The sequence below is a fragment of the Megascapheus bottae genome, chromosome 10 (genome assembly GCF_031878675.1).
Source record: "Megascapheus bottae isolate mThoBot1 chromosome 10, mThoBot2.hap1, whole genome shotgun sequence".
Taxonomy (NCBI): Eukaryota; Metazoa; Chordata; class Mammalia; order Rodentia; family Geomyidae; genus Megascapheus; species Megascapheus bottae.
Genome location: NC_143518.1, coordinates 58,436,234 through 58,461,727, shown reverse-complemented (window position 1 = coordinate 58,461,727; position 25,494 = coordinate 58,436,234). Strand labels below are relative to the sequence as shown.

The 25,494-nt window shown below is 50.6% G+C and overlaps 1 protein-coding gene across 1 annotated transcript; it reads right to left on the bottom strand.

The window, feature by feature from the left end:
- Positions 1–3,354: 3,354 nt before the first annotated feature.
- Positions 3,355–18,403, bottom strand: Lad1 (ladinin 1). The gene is made up of 10 exons (XM_090339954.1): positions 18,200–18,403; positions 10,153–10,290; positions 7,727–8,588; positions 7,110–7,214; positions 6,260–6,303; positions 4,854–4,926; positions 4,615–4,755; positions 4,263–4,349; positions 3,956–4,030; positions 3,355–3,394 (listed from the first exon to the last, which is right to left on the bottom strand). Exons 1-10 carry the CDS (start codon positions 18,235–18,237, stop codon positions 3,389–3,391), a joined length of 1,569 nt encoding a protein of 522 aa, XP_090196080.1. The 5' UTR covers positions 18,238–18,403; the 3' UTR covers positions 3,355–3,388.
- Positions 18,404–25,494: the final 7,091 nt, after the last annotated feature.

Below are 25,494 nucleotides of genomic sequence, written 5' to 3'. Positions count from 1 at the left end.
TAAGCCCATGTGGCCCTCCAGCTGCTCAGATAAGCTATTTAAAACCAGAGCAGATACGCAAAGAACAGGCTTGTGACATAACCCAGCTGTCCCTCTTGAGAATCCTGATAAAGTAGATGCCAGCAAGCCAAGCCTGGGGCAGGGTGGTGGCGGGGGAGAGGTGGGCCAGAGCAAGGCAGGGAGGTGGGAAGTTAAGAAAGAGCTCCATTATAGATAAGTGACAAGTTACGTTGTAAAGAGCTTGGTTGTAGATGTGAGTGGTGTGGTCTTCCAGGCAGGTGGCTGCTTCTAATGGGCCAAACAGCCTTAGGCAGACTGCAGGCTCTTCAAGGGCCACTGTAATATGTGTTCTCCAGGACTGACCATCAAGTCCACGTACTAGGCAGTCCTTGGAAGGAATGGACTTAAAGCTGCCAGGGAAGGTCAGACACCGGTGAGAACATCCATTCCCCTTAGATGGATAGCCAAGCTTCAAAATCATGGTTAACAATTAGGACCCGCTAACCCACTGGATCATAGACCCCTAAGGCTGAGGCCAGGGCTTTTGTTACTAGCTTAGATGCGTTATGTCCTGTGGCCCTTGGCATATGATGAAATGGAACAAGAATGACACTAAGGCTGGTAACAGCTGAGCTGCCCCTCCCCAACTTGCTCCCTCCATCTTGCTGAAGCTCCATGACTTAACTGGCACCTGACATTGAAGAAGGCCCAGCTGCACCCCCCCCTCCCATGCCAGAAACCCTGGGGCTCCTGGTCCCGCCAGATCTTGCTCATTAAAGTGATCTTCTGTCTTCTGTGGACAAAGGAAGCCATCTTTGCCCATTCTGTACCCTGTTCCCTCCCCTGCCCATGTGCCCCACCTTCTTGGGACTCGCTCTCCTCAGCCCCTCGGCACTGCTCACATTCTGTCACTCATCATTCAGCTGACACTGTCCTCTTTGTGATTCTCAGCAGCCACTGAGCCAACTGGCTATAATCCCCCCCGCTCCAGGCTCATCCCAGGCGGTAAGAGCCTCCTCACTGCCAGGAAATGAATGGCAGTGCATGCTAAAGCCAGGCCTGGTGGCCAGCCACCAGGAGGAGGGCGACAAGGAAGCAGAGGGGTCTGGCAAAATCAGATGGAGGGAGCAGAAGTACTGATAAAGAAGAAACCAGGCTGTATGGAGAGAAAGCTAGGCAGCCACCTCTCCATCTCCCATCCTAGCCCATCAGGGTCTGCTTTGCCTTGTGTCCTGACCTAGAATGTCCCAGAAATTAGGGAGTTACTTTTCCTGATGTCCCCTTCATGTGAGCTACTTTCAGGGTCACGATTTCTGTTTCAAATAGCCATGATTCTTTTGCCTGGATGTCTAAAAGAGGAATGTGGGTATCTGTCCACAGAGTCCTCAGGAGACCCCCCGGTTCTAATGTGTCTACAGACCACAGGCCTGAACTCACTGACTCTGACAGCTTCATCCAGAGAGCCTGAGGTAGCCACGTCATCGTACACAAAAGCTAGTCACTGGCTGGGTTGTTCTCACCTGCCACCCAGTTTTATCAACAGCTGCAATCTTGTGTGTGATATATCTCCTAATTCATTAGTTCCCCCAACACACAGCCCACCACGAGCACATGCAAAGACAGAGCTGAGGCTAGGGTTCCCCCCAGCAACCTGTCCCCAATGTCCCATAAATGTCACCACATTGAGGCTACAGCTCTCAACAGCCCTTCCTCTGCCCAAGGAAATCTTCTAGGAGCCCCCATTCCTAGGAAAAGTGTGGCAGTATCCTTTTGTTGGCTGGCCAAGTTCGCCTGCCAGGAACCCCACACAGCTCCCAGCCTGGAGCACTCCAAGTTCTTGAAGGTCACTTGCTTAAACCCTGAAGGTCAGAAAAGGGAAATGTCACAGGCTTACACCTAAGTACCCAGCAGACTTGGAGATTGGCACAGGGGTCTCCAGGTGGCACAGGGTGTCCCTCCATTCTGCCCAGCTTCCAATCAGCCTGCAACCATAGCATTTGCAAAAGCTGCAACCCCAATAGGGGCCATGGGATCCTCCAGGCAGACCTCCAGGACCCACCATCCCGGCTCAGGACAAGCAGGAGCCAATTTAACGGGGCTCACTGAATGAGGTTGGACAGCACAGGGGCACTGGGAATCTGGCATACATGGGGCCCAAAACAGGAGCCCTCACCTGGAATGTTCAAGAATGGGAAACCAGGGCCTGGTGCTACCCTCATAAACCCTGTTCAAGAAGCTCTGCAGCTACCACAGGTGGGAAAAGGGGGACAGACAGGGGTCTTCACCTAGTCTTACCCACTGCTGGTTCTGGATGAGAACTGAGCAGTCAGTTGGGAGTAAGAGCTCTAACCATGAAAGAAGGTATTTTTCCATTACATCCTTGAGGTATCTGGAAGATACTAGAAGGCCTTTCTCAGTCTGGTCTTCTCTGTTATTTCCAGATGGTTCAGCATCCTCCAAGCCCACATGGGCCATGGGGTTGATGAGATGAGCTGGGGGGAGGCTGACGGGAAGACAGGCATGCCCCCATACAGGGCGGTTCTAGCCTCCCAAGTCACCTAGCATTGAGCATAAACCTGGCATCTTCATATAGGAGAGGAGGGTTTGGGAAATGATTCTTGCTCCCACATAGCCAAAACCACCCTCCTCCCTCTCTGCAGCTGGCTCTTCTTGGAAAGCAAAACCCATAGGAAGGAATTCACCTTGAAATTAACCTTGAAAGAATCATCATCACTTGTATCTGAGATAAATGAGGTGGTTTAATTTTTTTGTTTTTGTTTTTTTTAATATCAGATTCTTCCTGAGAACAGGGTTTTCTGAGTAAAGGGAAACTAAATGACTCCACAAAAAGACACTTAGCTCCTGGACGGGGCAGCATGGTAAGGGAGGAGACACAAAGCAGGGAGACAGAACAATGGACCAGGGCTGGCAATTCCTTCCCAAGCTGGTGGTAGGGCTTTGGCAGGCTGGAACCAAGTCCCAGGGACCAAGGTGACCAGGTCCAGGTCTCAGGGAGGCGCCATCGTGGGCAGATAAGACTGATGACCTTGGAGTCCTTGAGAGATGGTCTCCCACCCTGACCCAGAAGAGTCATCTTTGAGTAAGCCACCAAGACTCCAGTGGCCATTGCCAGGTCCTGGCTGCCAGTGGTATCAGAACCTGATGTGCCTGCAAAAGGACAGGAAAGTGACAAGGCCAGGAAGAAGTTGTCACTCATATTCCTGTTTCTGAAGAGCCATAGCCAGAGAGGTCCAGAGGCAGACGGGACTGGAGACAGTGAGACACGAGGATGCTGCTTCGAGAGGAAAGGGCCTAGTGCATGAGAGAGGGCCCAGACGAGAAAGGGCCTGGACTGGGCCTGGACTGGACGTTCTGTCTTGCGGGCTTGTCACACCTGTGGGAAAGGCCAATTAGAACAAATGAAGTGCAGTCCTAAGCTGGAAGGAAAGGGCATCTTTGAGCAGGAAATGTCCCTTTGCCCAAGCCCCATACTCTCACTGGGAGAGAGGCCCAAATCTGCTGTAGTTTTAGAGGGGTGCTATGAGCCAGGTGCTGGTAGCCCATACCTGTAATCCCAGCTACTCAGACTAAGATCTGAGGACCATGGTTCAAATCCAGCTTGAACAGAAAAGCCCCTGAGACTCTATAATCTGCAATAAACTACTCAGAAAAAGCTGGAAGTGATGCTGAAATGGTAGAGAGCTAGCCTTGAGCACAAAGAAGCTTAGGGACAGCTCCAAGGCCCTGAGTTCAAGCCCCAGGACCATGAAAAAAGGGGGAGTGGGGTTGCTATGTCTCAACAAAGCCAGTAGAGGGCTATCCACACACTCATGAGAGAATCAACACAGCCAAAAACACAGGGTCAGGGACTTCTAGGAACCTAGACTATGCAATTGCATAGAGGCACTTGTCTCGCACTGTACCCCACAACCCTATGGGCCCTCACCTTACTTACCTCAGCATCCAAGGAGGAATCTGATTTCTTTCCCCACTGAGTCCTCTTGGTAGCTGCCAATTCTTTCCGTACCTCCTGATTTGGAGACATTATGGGAGAGATCAGAAGTGCCAAGGAGATGCTTGAACACCCAAGCTCACCCTGCTCAGAGTTCCCTCCTCCTTCCTGGAGGGTAAAAGGACCCCAGGCCTCCTCTCTACAGCCTTCTCTGGGCACTGGCAATTCATGGCCACCCTCCCTCTCTACCATCCCACTTCTGAAATGACCCGCAGCCTGAGGGCTGTCCCTCCTGATGAAGATGGGGTACCGGGGGGTCCTGCTCTCCAGACTCCTGGGTCCTGCTGATCCACAGGTTGAGCCTTGATGTCACAACCCCAGACAGCCTCAAGTTCTCCTAGAAAGAAAGGTTCCATCTCAGCTTTAGGAAGAGGAGGGCTTTCTCCAAGGCCCTGGAACAGGACCAGGAGCCCTCCCTCCCCTCCCCCAGCACACACCAGGCTCGGCTAGGACCGGGCTCAGAACACCAATGCTAAGGCAACGTTCTGCCCATGCTGACATACAAAAATACAGTTTCTAGCATTGCCAGGCCTAGGTTCAAGCTTTGGAGATGTCAGAACTCATCAGTTCAGAGTTCCCCCGGGGTGGGCTTCACCCCTCACCTTCCGGCTGGAGGCTGACTCTGCCCGGCTCTGGCCCCCTGCCAGCTCCTTCTCAAAGATATGGCGCTTGCTGGCTACACCTGCAGGAGTCACAAAGACCTCTGTGCGGGAAGAGCCTGGTGACCTGACTGATTCTGAACGCTGAAAACAAATGCAAACTGATGAGCAGAGAGCATGTGGTCCACGGACCACACTAGCCACAAGGGGGAGGAAGCCCGCCTCTCCGGAAGAACCCCCACCTGTATGGCTGTGTGGTATCGCTCCAGCTTCTCACCGAGCTTAATGGTGCTGGCTGGTAGCCTCACACTGGCACTGCGGGATGGGAAGATAAGAGGAGACAAACCAGATGACACACTGCCCCCTCGGGAGGCTAGGCCTGCCACAGGGGCCTAAGGACAGCCCCGCAGCCAGACCCACCAATTCAGCAAAGACAACGTGCCCACCACTGTGTTGAGGATCATAGCAATTTGGCCAAGGTAAAAAACAGACTGCAGAGATTTTCTTCTTCATTTCTCCCAAGAAATGGCCAGGAGTTTAGCCTACTGGTTAGAGTGCTTGCCTAGCATGCACGAAGACCCAGGTTTGATTCCTCAGTACTACATAGAAAAAAGCGGGAAATGGTGTTGAGGCTCAAGTGGTAGAGCTCTAGCCTTGAGAAAGTCCAAGGACAGGGCTCAGGCCCTGAGCTCAAGCCCAGGATTAGCAAAAAAAGAAAAAAGAAAAGAAATGGCCTGTTTTGTAGGATGTCCAAAGACTAGAAACACCTATCACTCTCCTGCCCCATTCTCCTCCCATATCCTGTCACTTCTCCAATCACCAAGCTGACTCTTCCTGTCCATCACTCCTCCACTCTCAATCTACCACCTGGGCCCTTCTCCCCACTGCCAGCCAATCACTCCTACTTCAAGCAGAACTGACTCTACCCTTCCAGCTCAGACCCCTGCGGACCACAGAACAGGGACCAACCTCCTTGGAAATCCTCACAACGCTCTCATGATCTGCTTCCTGCCTCTCGTCATGCCAACATACCCTGCCACATGCCTATGTGCCAGCCACCAGGGTAGCTATCCTTTTCACATATTATGTATTTGATTTAGAATGCCATTCCTGGGTTGTAGAGGAAGTTTGATGGTCGAACACTTGCCTAACATGTTTAAGAGAGGCACTGCAAAGATGGATGGACAGATGGATGGACGGACGGACGGATGGATGGATGGATACAGGCAGATGTCATCCTTCCAATTTTCCATCTAGAAATCTCCTGGTAGTTTCTTGAGTCCCACACTGAACATCAGCATCTATGTGACACCTTCTCTGCCTATGGCAGCTGCCATATTCTCCGCCCTGGGAGCCCATTCCAGTTCCTCCATCCCCAAGCTGGGTGATTCCAGTGTGTTTAATGGTTTCATACGAGTTTCATGAGAGCAGCCATTATCATATCTTTGCTCTCCACCTCCTCCACCTCCAAGGGGAGGTGACTACAGCACAGGTTGATGACAACGTAAGCACCACTTCCGGGGGTATGGCTCAAGCTGTAGAGTACATACCTGGCAAGCACAAGGTCCTGATTTTGAGCCCAAATACCACCAAGAAGGGGAAAAAAAAAGACCAGACAAAACAGAGACAAATGTTCCAGGCCTCCCACCTGCGAGTTAAGGTTGCTTCCGAGTTCTCTTTCCTAGGGCTCATCTGAAATGAGAAGTCGAGTGTTGGTGAGTTAGGAGCCCCAAGAAAGTCCACCCAGCTTTCATCCATGAGGGGCTCAGCTCCCAGTGTGCCTTTTCTCCCTCAGAACTTTCCCCCACTACCATCAAAGAGGACAGTCTTCATTAGAGGCCCTTGTCTTCTCAGTAAAGCACTTGAGTCTGGGCTCCAAACCCTTTCCTATGCCTCCACCAGACTTGCCAGGCACCTGTTATCACTGGAATTTCTCCCTGCTTCCCCACAGACCAAGAACCCATGGACACCAGTTAGTCTCAGGCCTCGGCTCCTCCTCAGGGCCTGGCAGGTATTAGGATAGAAGACAGAGTCAAGTAATAGGTGAACCGAGATGACCCAAAGACTGGGTGAGCCTCCTACGCTCATCAATTGCATTATGAGGCTGAGACAGAGGCCAAGCAGAGGACACTGGGACAACCCTGCTGTATCTACTCCTCCAGTGGAGTGGGGCCTCCTGGGTAGAGGAGAGAAACTAATGAAGGCAGTTAGATTCTGGCTCCCTCAGCCAAGCCAGGTGGGGCATCTTCCTGCAATTCTGGTTGTTTCCACCAGGTGGGGATGCTCCTATGTATTCAAGTCCACCTAATAAGTCATTGACCTGCTCTCTTTCAATGACTATGACCTGGTCTGGTTCGGGTCACTCACAGCATGCAAAGCCCCTCTCTATCCAGAGGGTCTTTCTTCAGGTTAGTCTAAGGCTCCTAATTCTTAATGGCTATATTCCTGAGCCTGCTCCCCAGTGGCATGGAGACAAGGAAGGATTCCCTGGTTCTCACCCGAAAGGAGATGGTCCTGGGGCTGGAGCGCTTGAGGGAGCTGCTGTAGGTGAGCTGGGTGGGTGAAGATGTGTCTGCCTCATCCTCCTTGCTGGGGATTTTCACCTGAAGGGAGCAGAAGATGTGTCACACAAGAACTCACCTTCCTGAAGGCAGTCTAGGGACCTCCCAGGCCCAAGCTATCACGTGGCCTGGCCTTCCCAGACACCAAAGAAGGTGGAGACAAGGAGACAGCCCTGCAGCACTCTCCTGCCTTGGCTGTGGGACCACTGGCATAGTCCCATGGGGCCAGCTGGAGATTTTATAGGAAAGTTTCTGGAAAGATCTGAGGCCTTCCATAAGGTTTCTAAGGTCCTGGAGTCCAGTCCTGGTTGGGATACGGTATGGGTCCCGGTGATCTAGCACAGTAGACCCACCCCTTTCTGCTCCAAAAGCCTGCCTTGGTCTCAGTCACTGTATTCTGACAGTGACTGGAGACAGCCCACAGAAAAGAAACCATCAAGGGCAGCTCGAGAAGAGAGGACAGGACATAGCAAGGGAGCAGAGGACCAGCAGACAGGATCAGAAGCAGAGTGAGCCATGGAGGGGAAGGTAGGGCAGACAGGAGCACTGCCAACCTGGAGTGTGATGGGTGGGAAACGGGAAGCTGTGACCGGGTCTGGCTTTGCAGAGGAAGGTGGGCTCTGCCCAGGGAGAGCCCTTCCTCTGGGCTCCTTGGTGGCAGCCTGGCTTCTTGAGGGAGGCTGGGGCTGTTCGGTGATGACGTCCCTCTTTGGAGCTGCCTTTGTCTCTGACACTGGCCCCTTCTCAAAGATGGACGCTTTCTCAGACACCAGCCTCCTCTCCGGTATCTTCTCAGAGACACTGGCTCTTTCTGCAAGTGGCTTCTTCTCCATGCTGGATCTCTTCTCTGATACCTCTATCTTCTGGGACACAGATGTCTTCCCGGAGACCAATGGCTTCCCTGAGACACTTGTTTTTTCTTGTACCAGCTTCTCCCGGCCAACTCTCTTCTCCAAAGCTGGGGACCCTTTCTCCGCGGCCACCCCTTTCTCTGATACACTGGCTTTCTCTGCAGCCAGTCTCGTGGCAGACTTCTCTGGAACTGGGGATCTCTCAGAGACCGAGCTCTTCTCCAGGAGCCCCTTCTTCCCTTCTTCTGGCTCCTGGCTTTCCACACTCCCCTCCTCCTCCTTGGCCCAGGGGCCCCTGCGCTCCCGGCTCAGTCTCCGGCGAGGCGAGGGCTCCGAGTCCCTCTTGGGCACAAGGGGACGCTGCTGTGGCTGCCTGGGGCCCGTGCTGTCCTGCCCCTCCTCTGCCTCAGGCCTCTCCTGAGTGGAGGCCTGCACAGCCTCCACTGCCTGCCGCCTCTGCCTCCGCTCCTGTCTCGTTCTGAGGATGGTCTGGATATCCTCCACCTCTTCTTTGAAGACTGGAGGCGCTGGCTTGGATGCCTCTGCTTCCTCCACACTGGGTAGCCTGAGTCAGAAGACAGGGTAGGAGATTGAATTAGAGGATTTCAGACATAACAGGGACCAGGGGTATACCGAGCCCAAAGCCGCCAAGCACAGGACAACGAAGACAGGACCTGACCTTCTTCCCCTCCCCTGACCAAATAAGAAGGCTCACATTTATCTGCTGTATATGCACATGTCATTTGAACAGGGACTCCATGCTTTTTTAAAAAAGGAAACAAATCCCTGTAAGGTCCAACCAGCTATGTTCAGACACAGTTGGCCAAAAGTGACAGAAAAACTTTCATCCATGTACTTTGGCAGTGGAGGGGTGAGAAGAGTAACCCAGTCTGGGTCCTTTAGAGCTCAGATGGAGAGAGGTGCTCAAGGTCTGTCAGAGGAAGCTCCCTGTCAGGGTACCAGGAGTTGAACCCCACGTATTCTGAAACTCTGTCCCACAACCTTGTCCTTTGGGTTACAGCCACGGGTTCAGGTCATCTCCCAGTACATAGCCTGTCCCCCTTCTCTAGGAAGCAGAAGGGAAGAAGAACGGATCAAGGACTGCTCCAGACCCACCAGGCTTCGTTTCCATCTGGAGAAGATTCTTGACCAAGCCTGTAATCCTCACTACTTAAGAGGCTGAGGTCTGAGAAGCATGATTCAAAGCTAGCCCGGGCAGGAAAGTCCATGAGACTCTTATTTCTAATTAACTACCAAAAAATAGGTCAATACGGAAAAGGAGATTCTTTTCCTTCGACTACCCTGCTCCCTGTATGCACACACCTACCGTGTTGGCAGCACTGTGTTCTGGACCTTTCTCTTCCTTTCCCTCATAACCCAAAATCTAGATGGCAGACTGCTGCCCCAATTCCTGCCCTCAGAAGTGGATAATTTCCAGGCACCAGTGGCTCACATCTGTAATCCTAGCTACTCAGAAGACTGAGACTTGAGGATCCTAGTTTGAAGCCAGCTGGGGCAGAAAAGTCCTTGAGACTCTTACCTCCAGTTAACTACTACAAAGCTTACCTCCAATTCACCACCAAAAATAGAATGGCAGAGTGCTATCCTTGAGCAAATGAAGCTCACAGACAGTGCTCAGCTGAGTTCAAGCCCAGGTACCAGCATGCACACATGCACACACACAGAGTGGTGGAGGGCTGGAGGGCCAAGGCTGGGTTTAATGGAAAGGGTAGAGTTATAGGCCTGGACAAAACTGGATGTTACTGTCTAGTTATATGATCTCAGTGAGTCACCTAAGTACCCTTTGACCCAGTTTCTTCAACTGTAAAAATAATACCTGTCTCTCAGGATTGCTGTGAGGACTGAGTGAAATATCCAGCCGAGTGTGAGCTCACAAATGTCTCAACCAACAATAACACAGTCAGTGTTAGGCTGAGAGCGAAGCCCAGCAGGGCTGAGCAAGGGTCTGGGGAAAAGTGAGGAACTTAAAAGTTTATCCTCACACACTTCAGCCTTGTTCTCGTGTGGCAAGCCAGATGTGTCGCTTGTCATCTAGCAGGGCTGGCTGTGTTCATCCTTGTCACACAGGATGGGGAAATGATACCCAGGCCCATCCCCAAGCCAGCTACCTCTCTGTAGCCTGCCGTTCTCCATTGTGGGTGACCCGGGAAGATTCATCCTCTGTGGTGGAACTCAGGCTTCGTTGCCGCCGCCTGCGTTCTCGCTCCTGCTCCTCCTCATCTTCCAGAGTCCGCTGCCGGGCCAGGCTGGGGGAAAGGAAGTAAGGATCATCATGGACCCCCCCCCCATACTTGAGCACCTTTTCACCTTCCCAAACCAGATTTCCGTAGGCTGTGAGAAGACACAACACCTTCTAGGTATGTGTGCAATGCTCTACCTGTACCATCTGAACTGAGATCTGTTGTAAGTAAAATGCACACTGGATTTCAAAGACCCAGGATGAAAAACAAAACGTAAAGGCTCTCATTAAGAATTGCCTGTGGCTCATGCCTGTAATCCTAGCTACTCAAGAGGCTGAGATCTGAGGATCATGGTTTAAAGTAAGCCAAGGTAGGAAGGCCATGAGCTTTTCATCTCTAACCACTCATATATGTGGTAGAGCAATACCCTTGAATGACAAAGCTTAGGGACAAAGCCCAGAACCTGAGTTCAATCTCTAGGACTGGCATGAAAGTAAAAAAGACAAAGAAAATAATTCCATAGCTGAACTATAATGGCCTAACATTACTTGAGAGGCTAAGCAGGAAGTTCACATGAGCTCAGGAGGTCAAGGCCAGCACAGGTGCCATACCAAGACTCATCTCAAATGGTATCTATTATGCACTAAGATGATATATGGGTAAATAAGGTTTGGGTATCTTCTTATTTGGGGTGGCACTGGGGTTTTAAACTTAGGCTTTGTACTTGCTTGGCAGGCCTTTGCCATATGAGCCCTTTTTTGCATAGTGGTTTTTTGAGATAAGGGTCTTGTTTCCAGGACCATGATCCTCCATTTGCTCTTCCCACCATACCACTACACCCAGCTTTTTCTGTTGCAACTGAGTCTCATGAACTGAGCTGGCTTCAAACCATGAGCCTCTGGATCTCTACCTTCTGAGTAGCTAGGATTACAGCTATCTAGTCAAATGAAGTATTTGATTAAAATTTTTTGCTTCTTTTACTTTTTATATTGATGACTAGAGAAAAATTGTATTAACAATGTAGTTCATAATGTATATATATAATATGTATATATTATATACCTGCAAAAGCTGAACAGATCTGAGATACATCAAGATTTCTCCTCAACACATCCTGGCCAGATAACTCTACGTGTGGAAGCTATCCTGGTGTGACCCCTTTCAAGGTCAGCAACAACTCTCAGTTGTAACAACCAAAAACTGTCTTCTAACATTCCCCCATATCCCCTGAGGGTCAAAATCACCCCTATTGTGTTAGACTTCAGCCTTGACTCCAGAAGAGTCCTCCCTCCTCCCTCCCATCCCCCATTGGGTGGCAAGGAATGTGGAAAGGTAGGTAAGTTTCTGCCTGAAGAAAAGCAGGTAAACTTGACAAATCCCTTTCTCTTTTCACTCCCGAGATGCTTAGATCATATCCCCTAATGGACAATCACAAAAGTATGTCCTCAGAGTGACTCAATTACCCATAAAAGTGCTTTCCTTTGGTGTCAGGGGCAGAAGTTAGACTTAACAAATAAGACCAGTTACACCTGGAGAAATCCAACACACCCTCGCTTAACAGGAGTTCCTGGACCTCTCTCACCTTTAGAACTAACTTCTGCTTATCCAGAGGAACAGGTGCGTACTCTGTATTTGATTCCTGCCCCCCCCCCCAGCCCAGACACCTTTCTCACACTCATGGGATCAATCAGGCACTCTCACAGCCAGCCAACCAAGCTCCAGGTCTGCCTAGCCAGTCACCTGTCGCCCAAATATCCATCTATCCCGTCACCTACCAATGTCTCATCCTTATCCACCTGCGTACCTACCATATATGTGCTCAGCTTCCCACCATCCCATCTTCCCTTCCATTCATCCACCCACTCTGCCCATCAAAAGCCAAGAGCAAATAAATACTTGCAACTGCAATAGGCTATGGTAGGTCAGGATCTGACATGGTCACAAAACAATGCAACAGGGTCTCTAAAGATAACCTACAATCTAGTGGCCCAGAGGCATGTCCAGTAACTCTGCCAATCAAAACTCAAGAAATGGCTCTGCAGAGGAACAATGATTCCTGTAAGGGCAACATTATCACCACAAGCTCACAGCAAACACTGAACCTGGAACAGACCTTAGTAAGCAAACAGGACTCCAGTAGGGGTGATGGAGGTGGGAGAGAAACCGGCAGTACATGCAGGAAGAAGGCAAGGAAGCTGAGAAGGTAAAAGTAAAATGGGTTTTTTCTGGAGGCAGGGTCTGTGTGTCACTTCAAGAGGCAAGCGTCTATGAACAGAGGAACAGCAGGCTGTGATGATCTGTGGATCCTCTGACTCCCCCAATGATCTCTGGGGCTCAAATCAGAAGGCACTTCTAAGAAAGAAAGGAAAGAAAGAAAGAAGGAAGGAAAAGAGAGAGAAGGAAAGAAAGAAAGAAAGAAAGAAAGAAAGAAAGAAAGAAAAGAGAAAAGACATCCATGTTCCCATCCACAGCAGCTGGCCAACTCTTGCCTCTCTTCACTAGAAACTTGACTTAGGGAGGAGGCTGTTTTCTGAGAAAACAAAATCATGGAAACGCACACATTTCATACACTGAAATACACCTAAAAAGGATCTACAGGTATCCCCAAGAAAAGAGATTCCTCGCTGTCTTTGCAAGGCTGGGACAGCAGTGCGGATCCAGCTCCCCAGGCATGGGACACATCACTTTTTACTGATGCTCCTGCTGCTGTGATTGTTAGAAGAGGGAGCAGACAGAGTCTAGCCCAGGAACCCAGGCTGGCTTCCAACTCCTGACGCTGCCATCCCGACCGCTGAGGGCTGGCCTTTCAAATGTGGACCACCTATCCCCCCGGGCTCTCACTTCCTGTTCACTTCCTCACACGTCATTCCTAAAATGAGATGAATCAAACCAACAAGGACTCTCAGGTTTTTTCCCCTCACATCAGTAGCACATGGATAGAGCCAATCTTCACAAATACATTTTGAGTACCTTATGGCCCGGCAGGGATTCTGGGAGCCAGAACATAGCAGGCAAAGAGGATACCCCCAGCCCTGTCTCCATGGAGCCGGCGGCAGTGGAGCCACAGCTGGGAAGGGGAACTGGGCGGTCACCAACAGGGCCCTCGGGGGAGCCGGACAGAGACACCAACTAACAAATGTTGGTCTCCTCCTCCCCGGGACTGACTATACCTCAGCCTTGAAGTGGCAAACCCTAAACCCTGAAGACAATGTACTCAGCTCTCTAGGTAGAGAAGGAAGGGCTGCCTATTGCCCAAACAGGAAAGGGGCTTGGAAGAGAACTTTCTAGAACGTCCATCAGGGAAAATATTTTTTTCTTTAATTTTTTTGACAGTTCTGGGGCTTGAGCATGGCTAAGGCACTAATGCTCTACCACTTGAGCCCCGGCTCCACTTGCAGATTTGTGATTGTCAATTGGAGATTTAAAAAAAAAAAAATCTCACAAACTATTACTATTGCTTTGAACTGTGATCCTCAGATCTCAGGCTCCTAAGTAGTTAGGATTCAAGGTGTGAACCACCGGCACCAGGCAGGGCAGTATCCCTGAGGATAACTCCACACCCTTATTTTACCTCAGTGCAGACTGAGAAGGGCCCCAAAGGCTTCCCCCTGACTTGAGCCATGAAACTTTGGCAATGAACTCGGGGCCTTCTGCTGTGTCCCACCTCTAGCCCCTCGCTGCAGAACTTTGGATCCTTCACTCACTCATTTACTATTCACACACCGGTGATTTCTCTTGAGCCAGGATCTGATGTCCTGTCTCTCCTCAGCTGTCTTCATTCAGCACAAAAACACCAACTTCTGCTGCCTTCCATCTGAGACCACATGTTAAAAGCTCTCTCCTCTATTTCTAGTTGGGAAACAGTTCTTGTACTCCAAAGAGGCAGCCCATGTATGGAGGAAAGTGGGGGCACAATGTCAAAAACTCCTTCCCCTAAGCATGTGTACAAAGGGGGCAAGCTGCAGTCTCTGGGATTCCTCTGACCCAAGCAGCCTGGCTCCCACATGCAGCCTCAGGCTCGGGGAAAGGGGGCACATGTTTATTTGTCCTCTGGTGGGGCCCTTTATGGTGTACCATCCACCTGAGCCTGAACTCGTCACAAACAACTCACTTCTCCTACAGGGCCAGGGCTGCCTGGAGAAGCTGGGGCCCAATTATCTTTGAGTTTTCCCAAGTTTGACACTAAGACCCCAGCACTCACCAGAAGTAACATGCTACTGCCTTTGCCACTCAGGGGATCACGGAGCTGCCTTCAACTCCGGACACCTAACAAAACACAAGTCCTTTCACTTTCACATACACATACACAACACATACATACACATACACATACACACACACACACAGCCTGGGGCAGGAATTTTATCTCCAATAAGCCAAGATTACTTCTGGCCTTGAAGATGAGGAAATAGCCAGAAATGAAAGGGAAGGAGGGCAAAAGGTCAATTCCCCAGAAGGAACCTCAGTAAGTGTAGCAGCTAAAACCCCATAATAAATGAGGGCATAATATTGAAATGTAATAAAGAATAAACAAACCGATACAATAATAAAGGAAGGGACTAATATGTAAATGCTTACCATAATGCCAGACACTGTTCTAAGTGTATGATAACAATGTTGATATTAATCCTTAGACTCAAGCCACTCTGCATTCGAGGAACCTGAGGCTCAGAGGAGTTACTAACTTTCTGAAGGAAGTGCAGCTAACAAAAACGAAAAATAACCCAAGCCAGGCAGACATGCTGGTGGCTCACAGAGGCTGAGATTTAAGGATCATGGATCAAAGCCAGCCTTGGCAGACAACTCCAAGACACTCTATCTCCAATTAACTAGCAAAAAGTCAGAAGCAGAGTGCCAGCCTTGAGTGAAAAATTAAGGGTCTGTGCCCAGACCCTGAATTCAAGCCCCAGGACCAACTCAAAAAATAAGGAGATGGAGGAGGAGGAAAAAAAGACAGACTTCAACCTAAGTCAGCCTTTTATGTCCTTAACCTGGATATTAACTTCCAGAAAAAGGTGTCAAAGGGCTGATCCTAAACTAGAGGGAGGCCCCACCTTTCTGGGGAGCCCCAACGGCTGAACACTCAGATGAAGGGAGTCTGACACTGCCGATTCTTCAGCCAGGAGGCCCAACTTCAGGAAGAGGAAAAATGTTTAGGGAAAATTAGAGTTTCAAAATCCCAGATCCACGTCCTGGGTAAAACCCAGGGGCCCTAACAGCTCCAGACAACCCACTCCCTACCTCCCACCACAACCCTGGCCTCCACTTCTTGTCCTGCATCTGGAACACAGCTCCTTCTGTCTGTCATAGAAGGAAGCTCTCCTCCCTAGTCTCCAATTCAATCTGAAATGAGATCTTTGCCTCGTGTCATTTGAAAGATGTGCCCTGTTGCTTGCTCAAGAAAGCTTCCTTTGCCCTTGTCCCTAAGGTTTTCTTCACAAACTCTAACTTCCAGTTCTTCTGCATGCAAGGAGGAAGAGCAGGGGCTTAACAGTAGTGGTTGTTAAATGGTTAACAACAGAACCTATTATTCTGCCATCTGAATCCCATTGGAGCAGATCAAGCACAGCTGATTTGGCTAGAGTAGGGAGAGGATAGCAAGGCTGTCCTAGAAGAAATCCGTGGGCTCTGAGACTTAAGGAGTTGGTAAGGAGATAACAAAGGAGGCATCTAGGTCTGGTCATGACATTGTCAATCTTCAACACCTGAGACGGCAAACCTCCCCTGCACATACTGAGGGTACCACTGGAGGAGATCTGAGGTCCCATCTAGCCCAGCCCTCCCATGTCAGGAGACCCTAGGGAAGCACCTGGAGGTAAGAGGGTGGCAAAGACCAGGCAGAGAAATGATTAACCAGTGTCTGCTTTGTGCCAGGGCTCTCAGATCCAGCCCTCACCCCCTGCAGACAGGCCTGGCCTGGCCTCACTGGTCACTAGGTCAGTCCAGGGAGGAAAGGACAAGGCTGATGACCAGGGAAGCCAGCTAGCTAACTCACATTGCCCCTACCCCAAGGCTAGAGTATGGGAATTTCTACTGACTGCCCTGGCCAGGCTGTAGGCTGGCCTTCAGCTCCACCTCCTCACACCCTCAGCACAGTCCTCCCCAGCCTGGGAGGCTCGGTTGACAGTGACTCACACAGACAGCCTTTCCCGCAGCCCGCTGAGGCTTGTTGCTCATTCAGGGAACGGGAGCGGTCCTCTGTTCCAGGCACCTCACCAGGGTGACTGCTGGCAGCAGCTGTGTCTGCCCACAGGGTTCTGTGAGTGCTGAGCAGGAAAACTGAGCAGGGAAGCCAAGCCAGGGGCTCTTAGGGCAGGGCTGGCTCCCCAGGGCTTCCTTGCCACTTAGCCTGGACATCCCCTGGGAACTTGGCCCCACCCCTGCATACACCAGAATCCAAGTCTACATGAACAATGGACCTCACTCCCATTTAAAAGTTACAACATACACACACACGCACATCTAGACATGCACTCATACAAAATCACACCTACCCCCATCAAAATGGATACTCTGAAGTAGTGTCTGGTGTGTTATTTTTAACCTAATATTATAGGACTAAGATCTTCAATAAACATTCAAACCAAATATACTCGAATTTCAGCAACACAAGAACCTGCAGCGCACACAGCCATCTCCTCATTACACAGGCCATAAACACACTCACCCACACAGCTGGCCCTGCACACATAGCTAAACATGCCTCCAGAAGCCCAGATACGTCCAGACACACCCACTCCCACTGACCCACATGCAGAGTCCAAGGCCTTGACTCTCGGCCCCGCCCTGGGCACAGACCTTCCTTAGGGTGTGTCTGACCTCTGAGGCAGCCTGGGCTCCTGGTTCTCCCCGTTCTTCAGGCTTGCTATGCCCCTTTTGTAGACCTCCCGGGCTTCACAGGCAACTATGCTTTGGAGTTGCATGAGGTCCTGAGATGGCCCCAGCCCAGGAGGGTGAGCTGTGTGCAGAGATTGAATCTGAGACTCTGGAGGGACTCCTGAGCCTTTCAGAGAGGAATAGCAGGAAAAAAAGAGGGATTCTAAATTCTGGCCAATTTGTGAACAATGTCTTGATTAGGAAAGCCTGAGATAACCAAGCTGCTGGGGAGTTGCTGAATGCACCTGCTCAGTTAGCCCCAACCCAACCCGGTGACAGACCTGAAGGCCCCACTATCCATCTGAAAGAGCCAAGAGGCCACTTTTACCCTGGCAGGAGCTTAAAGAAGGAAAGGAGTGGGGCTTCAGCTCTGGGTTCCTTAGGACATCAGGGATGGGGAAGGGGCAGGAAGCAAAGAATCCCCTTCCAGCAGTTTTAGAAAGAGGTGGGGGACAGCTCCAAGAAGAGTACCAACAAGAGGTGGGAGGCTTCTTCCACACCAACTCCTCCCAGGCTTCTCTGACACGGGAGACCGTCTATCCCCTGACCCCTTGCTTGTTAGTAAGATCGCAATACACAGGATACTGAAACTCTCCTGCTGCCGAAAATACCGAATTTGGGTCTCCCTTGGAGAGAGGGGATGTGTTTTCCTCCGATGCTATTCACAGATCCCTGCTCGGCTGGCCCTAGAAGGAGGGCTGACCCCATTCCTACTCCCAAAACGAGGTGAGGGGTACCCACCAGGCGCCATTCCAGGACTCCACCAGAGAGACCCGGTCGAGCACAGCTTCTCTCGAGAATGAGGTGGAGGAGAAATTCCTGACCCATCGAAAGGTGCCACAATCCCCAGCGAATTGTGCGGACTGGGGGGCGGGGGAGGGGGGAGGGCGGGGCGCTGGGAGGGAGGGAGCACAAGCCACCCGAGGGGTCCCGAGCCTGGCCCCAATTCCGTCTCCGCCGAGGAGAGGCAAGACCGGGATCCAGCCTCGGCGCCAGAGTCCCGGCGGGGAGGAGCTCGAGGAGCCCCAGGCCGGCCTCGGGTCCGGGTCTGGGTCCCCGGTCCTGGTCCCCACACAGCCAGGCCAGCGACCGCGCTCACCTGGACAGCGCTGACCAGTCCTTCCTGCTGACCGACATGCTGCTGAGCCCCGGGCCGCAGCGAGCGAGCGAGCGTGCGTGCGCAGTGCTCCGCGCGCAGTGCTCGGCGCCCGCTCGCCCGCGGAAGCCTCACCTGCGGCCCCGCCCCGCGCGCCAGGTGTGGTCACATGGCCGCTTATCTCACCCCGCTCGCGCCCCGCGCCCCCGATCTGAAGCCGGGAGCCACTGGAGCAAAACCTGGAGGATCGCCTTCCCGGCCGGAGCCGGCGCGCACCGGGGAACCGGGCGACTCCGGGCACCAGGCGCGCACCGGGGCGCGGGGCGGGCAGAGCCCTGCGCGCGCCCTGGCACGGGCCGCACCGACGGACAGCGGGGCTGGCGCAGGGCTGCGCGGCGGCTCGGGGCAGGGCGGGAGACTTCCTGCTCAGAACCAGTCGGACCAGCCCGGCGCTGGGGCTCCTTCCCCGCAGTGTCTCGGCCCGGAGTGCCTGGAGTGAGGCTGGGTTACCCGAGGGTGGCAGTCAGGCTGAGTTCCCTGCCTGGAAATCGACTTAAGCCTGAGAAACTTAAGAGCAGGAAGCTGAGCCGAAAAGTTAGACCAAGTATCGTAATCCCGACCCGGCTCCCGCCCCGGGCTACCTAGACGGCGCGCAGCCTGAGCGCGCGGGGGGCGACGGGGGGGCGGGCAGCGGGGGTCCCGGGAAACGCCCTGCGCTCGGGCCACCCCTCCCCCCACCCCGCCCCCATAGACCGCGGAGATGAATCGGAGTTGCCTTCTCACTTGCCTTCCAAACAAGTCCCTAGAAAGCCAGCTCCTCTCAAGAGGAGCCTCTGGGACTCGAACCTGAAAACTCGCGTGCCCACGCCCTAAAACCCAAATGTGCCAAAGACACCCATCTCGCTCCCTGATGCCAGGCTGTGGGTGGAAGGGACCTTGCTCACCAAAAGGACAGTGAATGAACACTGGTGACTGGAACTAGAGCCCTGAAAGGCCGGAGGCCACGAGGCCCTCCGTGCATGCCAGGTGCTTTCTATCCAGGACCTGCCTGCGGCTGAGAGTGTGAGGGGAGGAAGCGTCTTCACTCATGAATGAAACACAGCTTGGAGCTGGGCGCCAGTAGCTCACGGCTGTAATCCTAGCGACTCAGGGGGCTGAGATGTGAAGATCCCAAGCGGGAAAGTCTATGAGACTTGGCCAGCTAGAAGCCTAAAGTGGAGGTGTGGCCCAGCCATGAGAGAGAAAATGCCAGGAGACAGCACCCAGGCCCTGAGTTGAAGCCTCAGTATCAGCAACAGAGAGAAGAGAGAGGGAGAGAAAGAGAGGTGAGGACCGAAGAGAGAGAGACAGACGCCATAGAAGGACAGGCCCAGCCCCATGCCACCCTGGCACAGGACAGGACAGCACAGCTGCCTGCATTCTCATTGGCTTCGCTTCTCAGCTTCAGCATCTCTTGGTCATGACCAAAGCAAGTGGTCCTCAGGGCTCTCCAGCTCTGAGAGCTCAAGCACACAGCCAGCCTGCCAAGGTGGTTCCATCCATGTCAACTTTCTCACATAGAAGTGAGGCAGCGAGGCAAGGAAATCAAAGCTGGGCTGGCGCCTGGGCACTTGGCCTTGTGCCCTCCTTTTGCCCTTTATGAATTGTGTGACTAGAGAAAATTGCCTTGATGTCCACCTTCTGTGAAGGGGGGATGAGGTCACCTTGTTGTTTCCTTCCAGGTGGTAGAAATCAAATGAATTGTCTGCTGGTGATCCTGAAGAAGCAGTGAATGTGGATGAGTCCAGGAGTTTTGAGCAGAGGCCAAAGCAGGACCCTGAACTGTTTGCCTGTTCTTTTCCAGGGAAAAGGGATTGGCAAGTTTGTAGCCTTGCACATGCCAACAATATGGCCCTGGATGCCTGGCACAGCCAGGAGAGCCTGGTATCCTGGGACCTAGCCAGTGTTCTCATGGGTGGTCAGGGCTGGCATCTCAGCAGAGGAGGAAAGCATTCCTGATTATTTGAGGCTTCATTATAATGAAGCCAGGGGACTGTCAGGTATCTAAACTCCCACACTCTCTGTGAATGTAAAACCCCCAAATATGGGAGTTGGTATGCAGACAACTCCTGCAGCAAGGAAAACTAAATTAAGTTTCCAGTGAATGCACTGAGGGCAGGGAGTACACATTCTAGATGCCAGGCATCTGATACTAGATCTGTGCTTTGTGCTACATCTGTATATCCATGTGCTAGGCTACAGTTACAAAGTGTCACAAAGTAGGTGTCTTTAAAACAGCAGAAATTTATTGCCTTCAGCTCCAAACGCTAAAAGTCTTAGACCAAGCACTGGCAGAGACAGTGCTCCCACCAAAGGCCAGAGAGGAGAAGCCTTGCAGAACCTGTGCCCACAGCGCCATTCCTCCAATTTTACCTCTATTACCACATAGCATCCTCTGTGTCTAAGTTTCCTGTTCCTTGTATAAAAGCATTAGAAGAGCCAGGCACCAGTGGCTCACACCTATAATTCAAGAAGCTGAGATTTGAGGATCATGGTTCAAATCTAGCCCAAACACAAAAAAGGCCATGAGACTCTCATCTCCAACTAACCACTAGAAAACCAAAAGTGGCACTGTGGCTCAGATGGTAGAGCACTAACCTTGAGCTGAAGAGCTCAGGGACAGCACCTAGGCCCAGAGTTCAAGCCCCACGACTGACAAAAAGAAAAGAAAAAACATTAGAAGCCCAACACCATTGGTTCATACCTGTAATCCTAGCTACCTTGGATCTGAAGATCCAGGTTCAAAGCTAGCCTAGGCAGGATCTGTGAGACACTTATCTCAAATTTAACCACCAATAAGCTAGAAGTAGAGCTGTGATTCAGAGTGATAGAGCACTAACCCCAGAACAGACACAGGCACACGTATGTGTGCACGCACTAATACAAATTAGATTACGTAGGGCTCTCCTAATCCTAATCCAGTATGCCTCATTTCAACCTGACTATACCTGCTACAAATACCATATTTCCAAAGAAAATCCCATCCACATGTGGCATATTTTTAGGGGACATCATTCTACCTATGTCTGTGGACAAGTGGCTTTGATATCAGTGGCGCTGCCCCAGTTCCTGACCTCAGAACATCCCCAGTCTAGCAATGCACATACATACACATATGTGCACGGATGCATGCATGCACACACACACACAATTTTTATAGTACACAAAAGAAATGAAGGGTCTTGCACCAAGGCTGCCTGGAGGGGGGGGGAGGAAATGGTGTTGGCAAGAGCTTAGAATGACCTGATCCTTCAGGACCCAAGTGAGGACTTTAGCCTGGGGATTCCCCTCTCCATGGTCTGAGAGACTGGGTAAACACACATGCCATTGAGGAGATTTAGCAGACCTCTAAAGGTCTCTTGTACTCTGTAGGACTGACACTTTATTGTGGTGCTTTTTTCTTTTAGCTTGAACTCAGGGCCTGGGCACTGTCCTTGGACACCTTTTGCTCAAGACTAGGGTTCTGCTACTTGAACCACAGTGCCACTTCCAGCTTTTTCTGTGTATGTGAGGAATTGAACCCAGAGCTTCGTGCATGCTAGCCGAGTACTCTTACCACTAGGATACCCCCTGGCCCCTTGTGGTGCTTCTTGGTCATGGGGCTGTCAGTGCATGGTAAGATGCACCAAGCTTCCATGCGCTTCTGTCCATTTGAGTTTAAGGCCGTTGGGGGCCAGCTCAGGAGACAGCTTTGCACTGTGCTCCCTACAGTACCCTATGGCCAATGCTGGGTGAGAAGGAGGTAGGGAGATTGCTATCAGAGCCTGTGTCCCAACTCCCAGCTTTTCTGGAGAAGAAAAGAATATCCTGTTTACCTCAATATCCCTGCAAAACTATGCCCAGCATGGCTGGTACTCAAATAAGATTTGGAGAGTTGCATTCACCTGGTCTGGAAAGGACACGAGAACCTGGAGAATCTCAGCACCACAACCCAGGGTGCCTGGGAGGTGGAGTTAGGGAGAAGCTGAAATTACCTTCTAAGTGTCTCAAGGGTCCAACCAAACCTGATAAGGAGCCTCAGCTGCCCTCAGAGTTGCAGGCAGAGTGTGACTTGCCCTCGCAAGATGCATCAGCAGTCACACTTCTGAACATATTGGGATCAGGAATATTCACAGCAGTGTTATTCAGACAACTGAAATCAACCCAGACACCCCTCGGCAGGGAATGTGTCCATCACCCTCATAAATGATAGTGCTTTCATCATTTCTTGGCATTGAAAAAGAATGAATGAGCTGCAGCGAATGAGATGGATGAGGTTGCAATCTTAACCACAAAGAAAAAAAGCAAAACTCAAAAGTTACAAACCCGTACCATGGGCTGGTGATTTAGAGATCTGCAAACTATAAGTCTGCTCTCTTTTTGTTTGTCTCTTGCTTGCTTGCTTACTTGTTTTTCCTTTTACTATCGCACTTGGGTTTGAACTCGGCACTTTGAGTTTGCTGGACAGGCCATTATCACTTAAGCCACACCCCCAGCCAGGATTCATAAACGATAAGAAGGTACCAAGAGCAGTAATCCCCTCAACCCTCAGAGAAACACTCTAAGCAACCCAGGGAATATTTTAAACCACAGCAAGTACCGGATCTCGTAAATTATATTTTTGTTCTCTGCTCATCTGTGATAAGGTTTAATTTATACTGGGGAACTGATGGCTCACACCTGTAATCCTAGCGATTCAGGAGGCTAAGATCTGAGGATTGTGATTTGAAGCCAGCCCAGGCAGGAAAATCCACAAGACTTTTCTCTCCAATAAACCAACACCAAAAAGCCAAAACAGAGTTCTAGCACAAATAGTAAGTACAGTGCTAGCCTTGAGTAAAAGAAGCCCAGGGACAGTGACAGGTCCTGAGTTCAAGCCCCAGAACCAGCACAAAACAGATAACAAATAGTTTAATCAGGTAAAGGATTAGCAATGATGCCTGGTAATAAAGAGCTTGTGGTGGAGCTAACTGGAAGAGCAGGTGCTTAGCATTCAAGAGTCACCAGTTTCAATCCCCAGCACCAAAATAATAATAACAATAATAATAATCAAGAACAATTTAACCATACACTGTGATAAAATTGCCTGCTATATTACTCCTGTGCTTTGGAGCTATTATTAAGAAAAACAAGGACTATTTGGATGGAGCATTGGGCTACACAAAGATGGCTTCTGTGTGACTTCTAGCAGAGATGGCTAAGGACTGGCAAGGAGAAGCATATACTATGTGAGTACTCTGCACATAGACATGACTCATGTCTGGGCAGGTTGGTACTAAGACTTCATCATGCTACCCAGAATAGCAAACAATTTAAACTTTAGGAATTGCTTTTTTTTTTTTTTCTTTGCAGGACTTTCCACTGAACTTTTTTAGACCACAGTTGAACACAAATAACTAAAACCATAGAGAGTAAAGCTCCAGGTAAGAGAGATTCTTCTTCTGGGGCCAGGAGTTTGGCCTGGTGGTACAGTGCTTGCCTAGCATGCACAAAGACCAGCGTTCAATTCCTCAGTACCACATACATAGAAAAAGGCGGAAGTGGTGTTATGGCTCAAGTGGTAGAGCTCTAGCCTTGAGAAAGCCCAAGGACAGTACTCAGGCCCTGAGTTCAATTCCCAGGACTGAAAAAAAAAATAGGTATTCTACTAAACAAAACAAAAAATGACGGGGGGGAGGGGGGAGTGGCTCACACCTGTAATCCTAGCTACTCTGGAGGCTGAGATCTGAGGGTCAAAGTTCAACGCCAGCCCGGGCACAAAAGCACCTGAGACTCTTATCTCCAATTAACACCAAGGAAATGGGAAGTGGAGCTTGGCTCAAGAGTAGGGCGGTAGCCTTGAGCTGAAGAGCTCAGGGACAGCACCCAGGCCAAGTGCAAGCCCACAAAAAAAAAAAAAAATTGAGGATGGATTTTACTTTTCTGAAGAGGACAGCTTTAGATTGAGAGGGAACATTGTAAATTTCTAAAGCATTTTGCCATATCCTAGTTCTTAAATTGAACTGTTTATGTCTGTGAGAGTTGCTCAATGGAAGAAAATTTGCCTAGCATGCACAAGGACCAGGGTTCAATCTTCAGCACAGCCAAAAGTAAGAAATAAAATGACTGGTTGTTAAATGGGTGTTTACCTTATCATTCTTTAAGTGATTGTATACACATTTAAAATGCCAGCAAGTGCTGGCCACTTCCTCCAGGGAGAGTCCAGCAAGGCTCAGCTTATCAGAACTGGGAATCCCCTGGGATCCCAAGGACAGGGTAATTTCCTTATTTCCTAGGCAAGAGATTGTCCTCTCCCCCTTCCTCGAGGTTCTGAGGCACTCAGAACAGACTCAGGCTCCGGAATCTCCCAGAATAAGGGCCAGAAGCTTCTTCACTTTAGCAGAAAAGCTAGAGTGGAGATCTGGGGGATCCCCAGCCCCCACACTGCTGACTAAGTGACACTTCCTAACAGATGGCTTCTGTTCCTGTTCTGTGTCTTCTCAGAGCAGCTGCTAAGCCTGAAACAATGTTGGAAATGGAATCCAGGGCAATAGCTCAGAATTGGTTTTAAATAATTTTAAATCGTGTGTGTGTGTGTGTGTGTGTGTGTGTGTGTGTGTGTGTGTGTACGTGTACTGGGGCTTGAACTTAGGGCCTGGGCACTGTCCCTGAGCTGCTTTTGCTCAAAGCTAGCACCCTCTCACTTGAGTCACAGCATCACTTTCAGCCTTTTGGTAAATGGGAAATAAGAATCTCATGGACTTTCCTGTTCAACCTGGATTCCAACCACGACCCTTAAGGTCTCAGCCTCCTGAGTAGCTAGGATTACAAATGTGAGCTGCCACCAGCACCTGGCTTTTCATCATTTTTAATCATTTTGATAATTATTTTAATAATATTTGAACATGGATACTGGAAAGAGTGTTGTCATTATGACCATTAGCAAACAACAACTATAGGCGGGCATGGCAGCACATGCCTGGAATCCCAGATACTCAGAAGGTGGAGGCTGGAAGATGAATGCAGCCCAGGCAGAAGTGTAAGACCCTTTCTGGAAAAACTGAAAAAGCAGAAGAACTAGGGGTGCAGCAGGCATATTGTTTTCAGAACAAAGAAGAACACTTTCTCTGGAGAAAACATTTAATTGTAGGGACACTTCATGGCATCAGTGCCCTGGTTTCGGGGGGTCCGAACAGTTGGACAAAGAACCTTTGGGTTCTGGCTGTCTCCCTCATGGACAAGCTAATAGCCAGCTCCCTGAACATGCCTACCTATGACTCACCCCTTTGCTGAACAGGCAG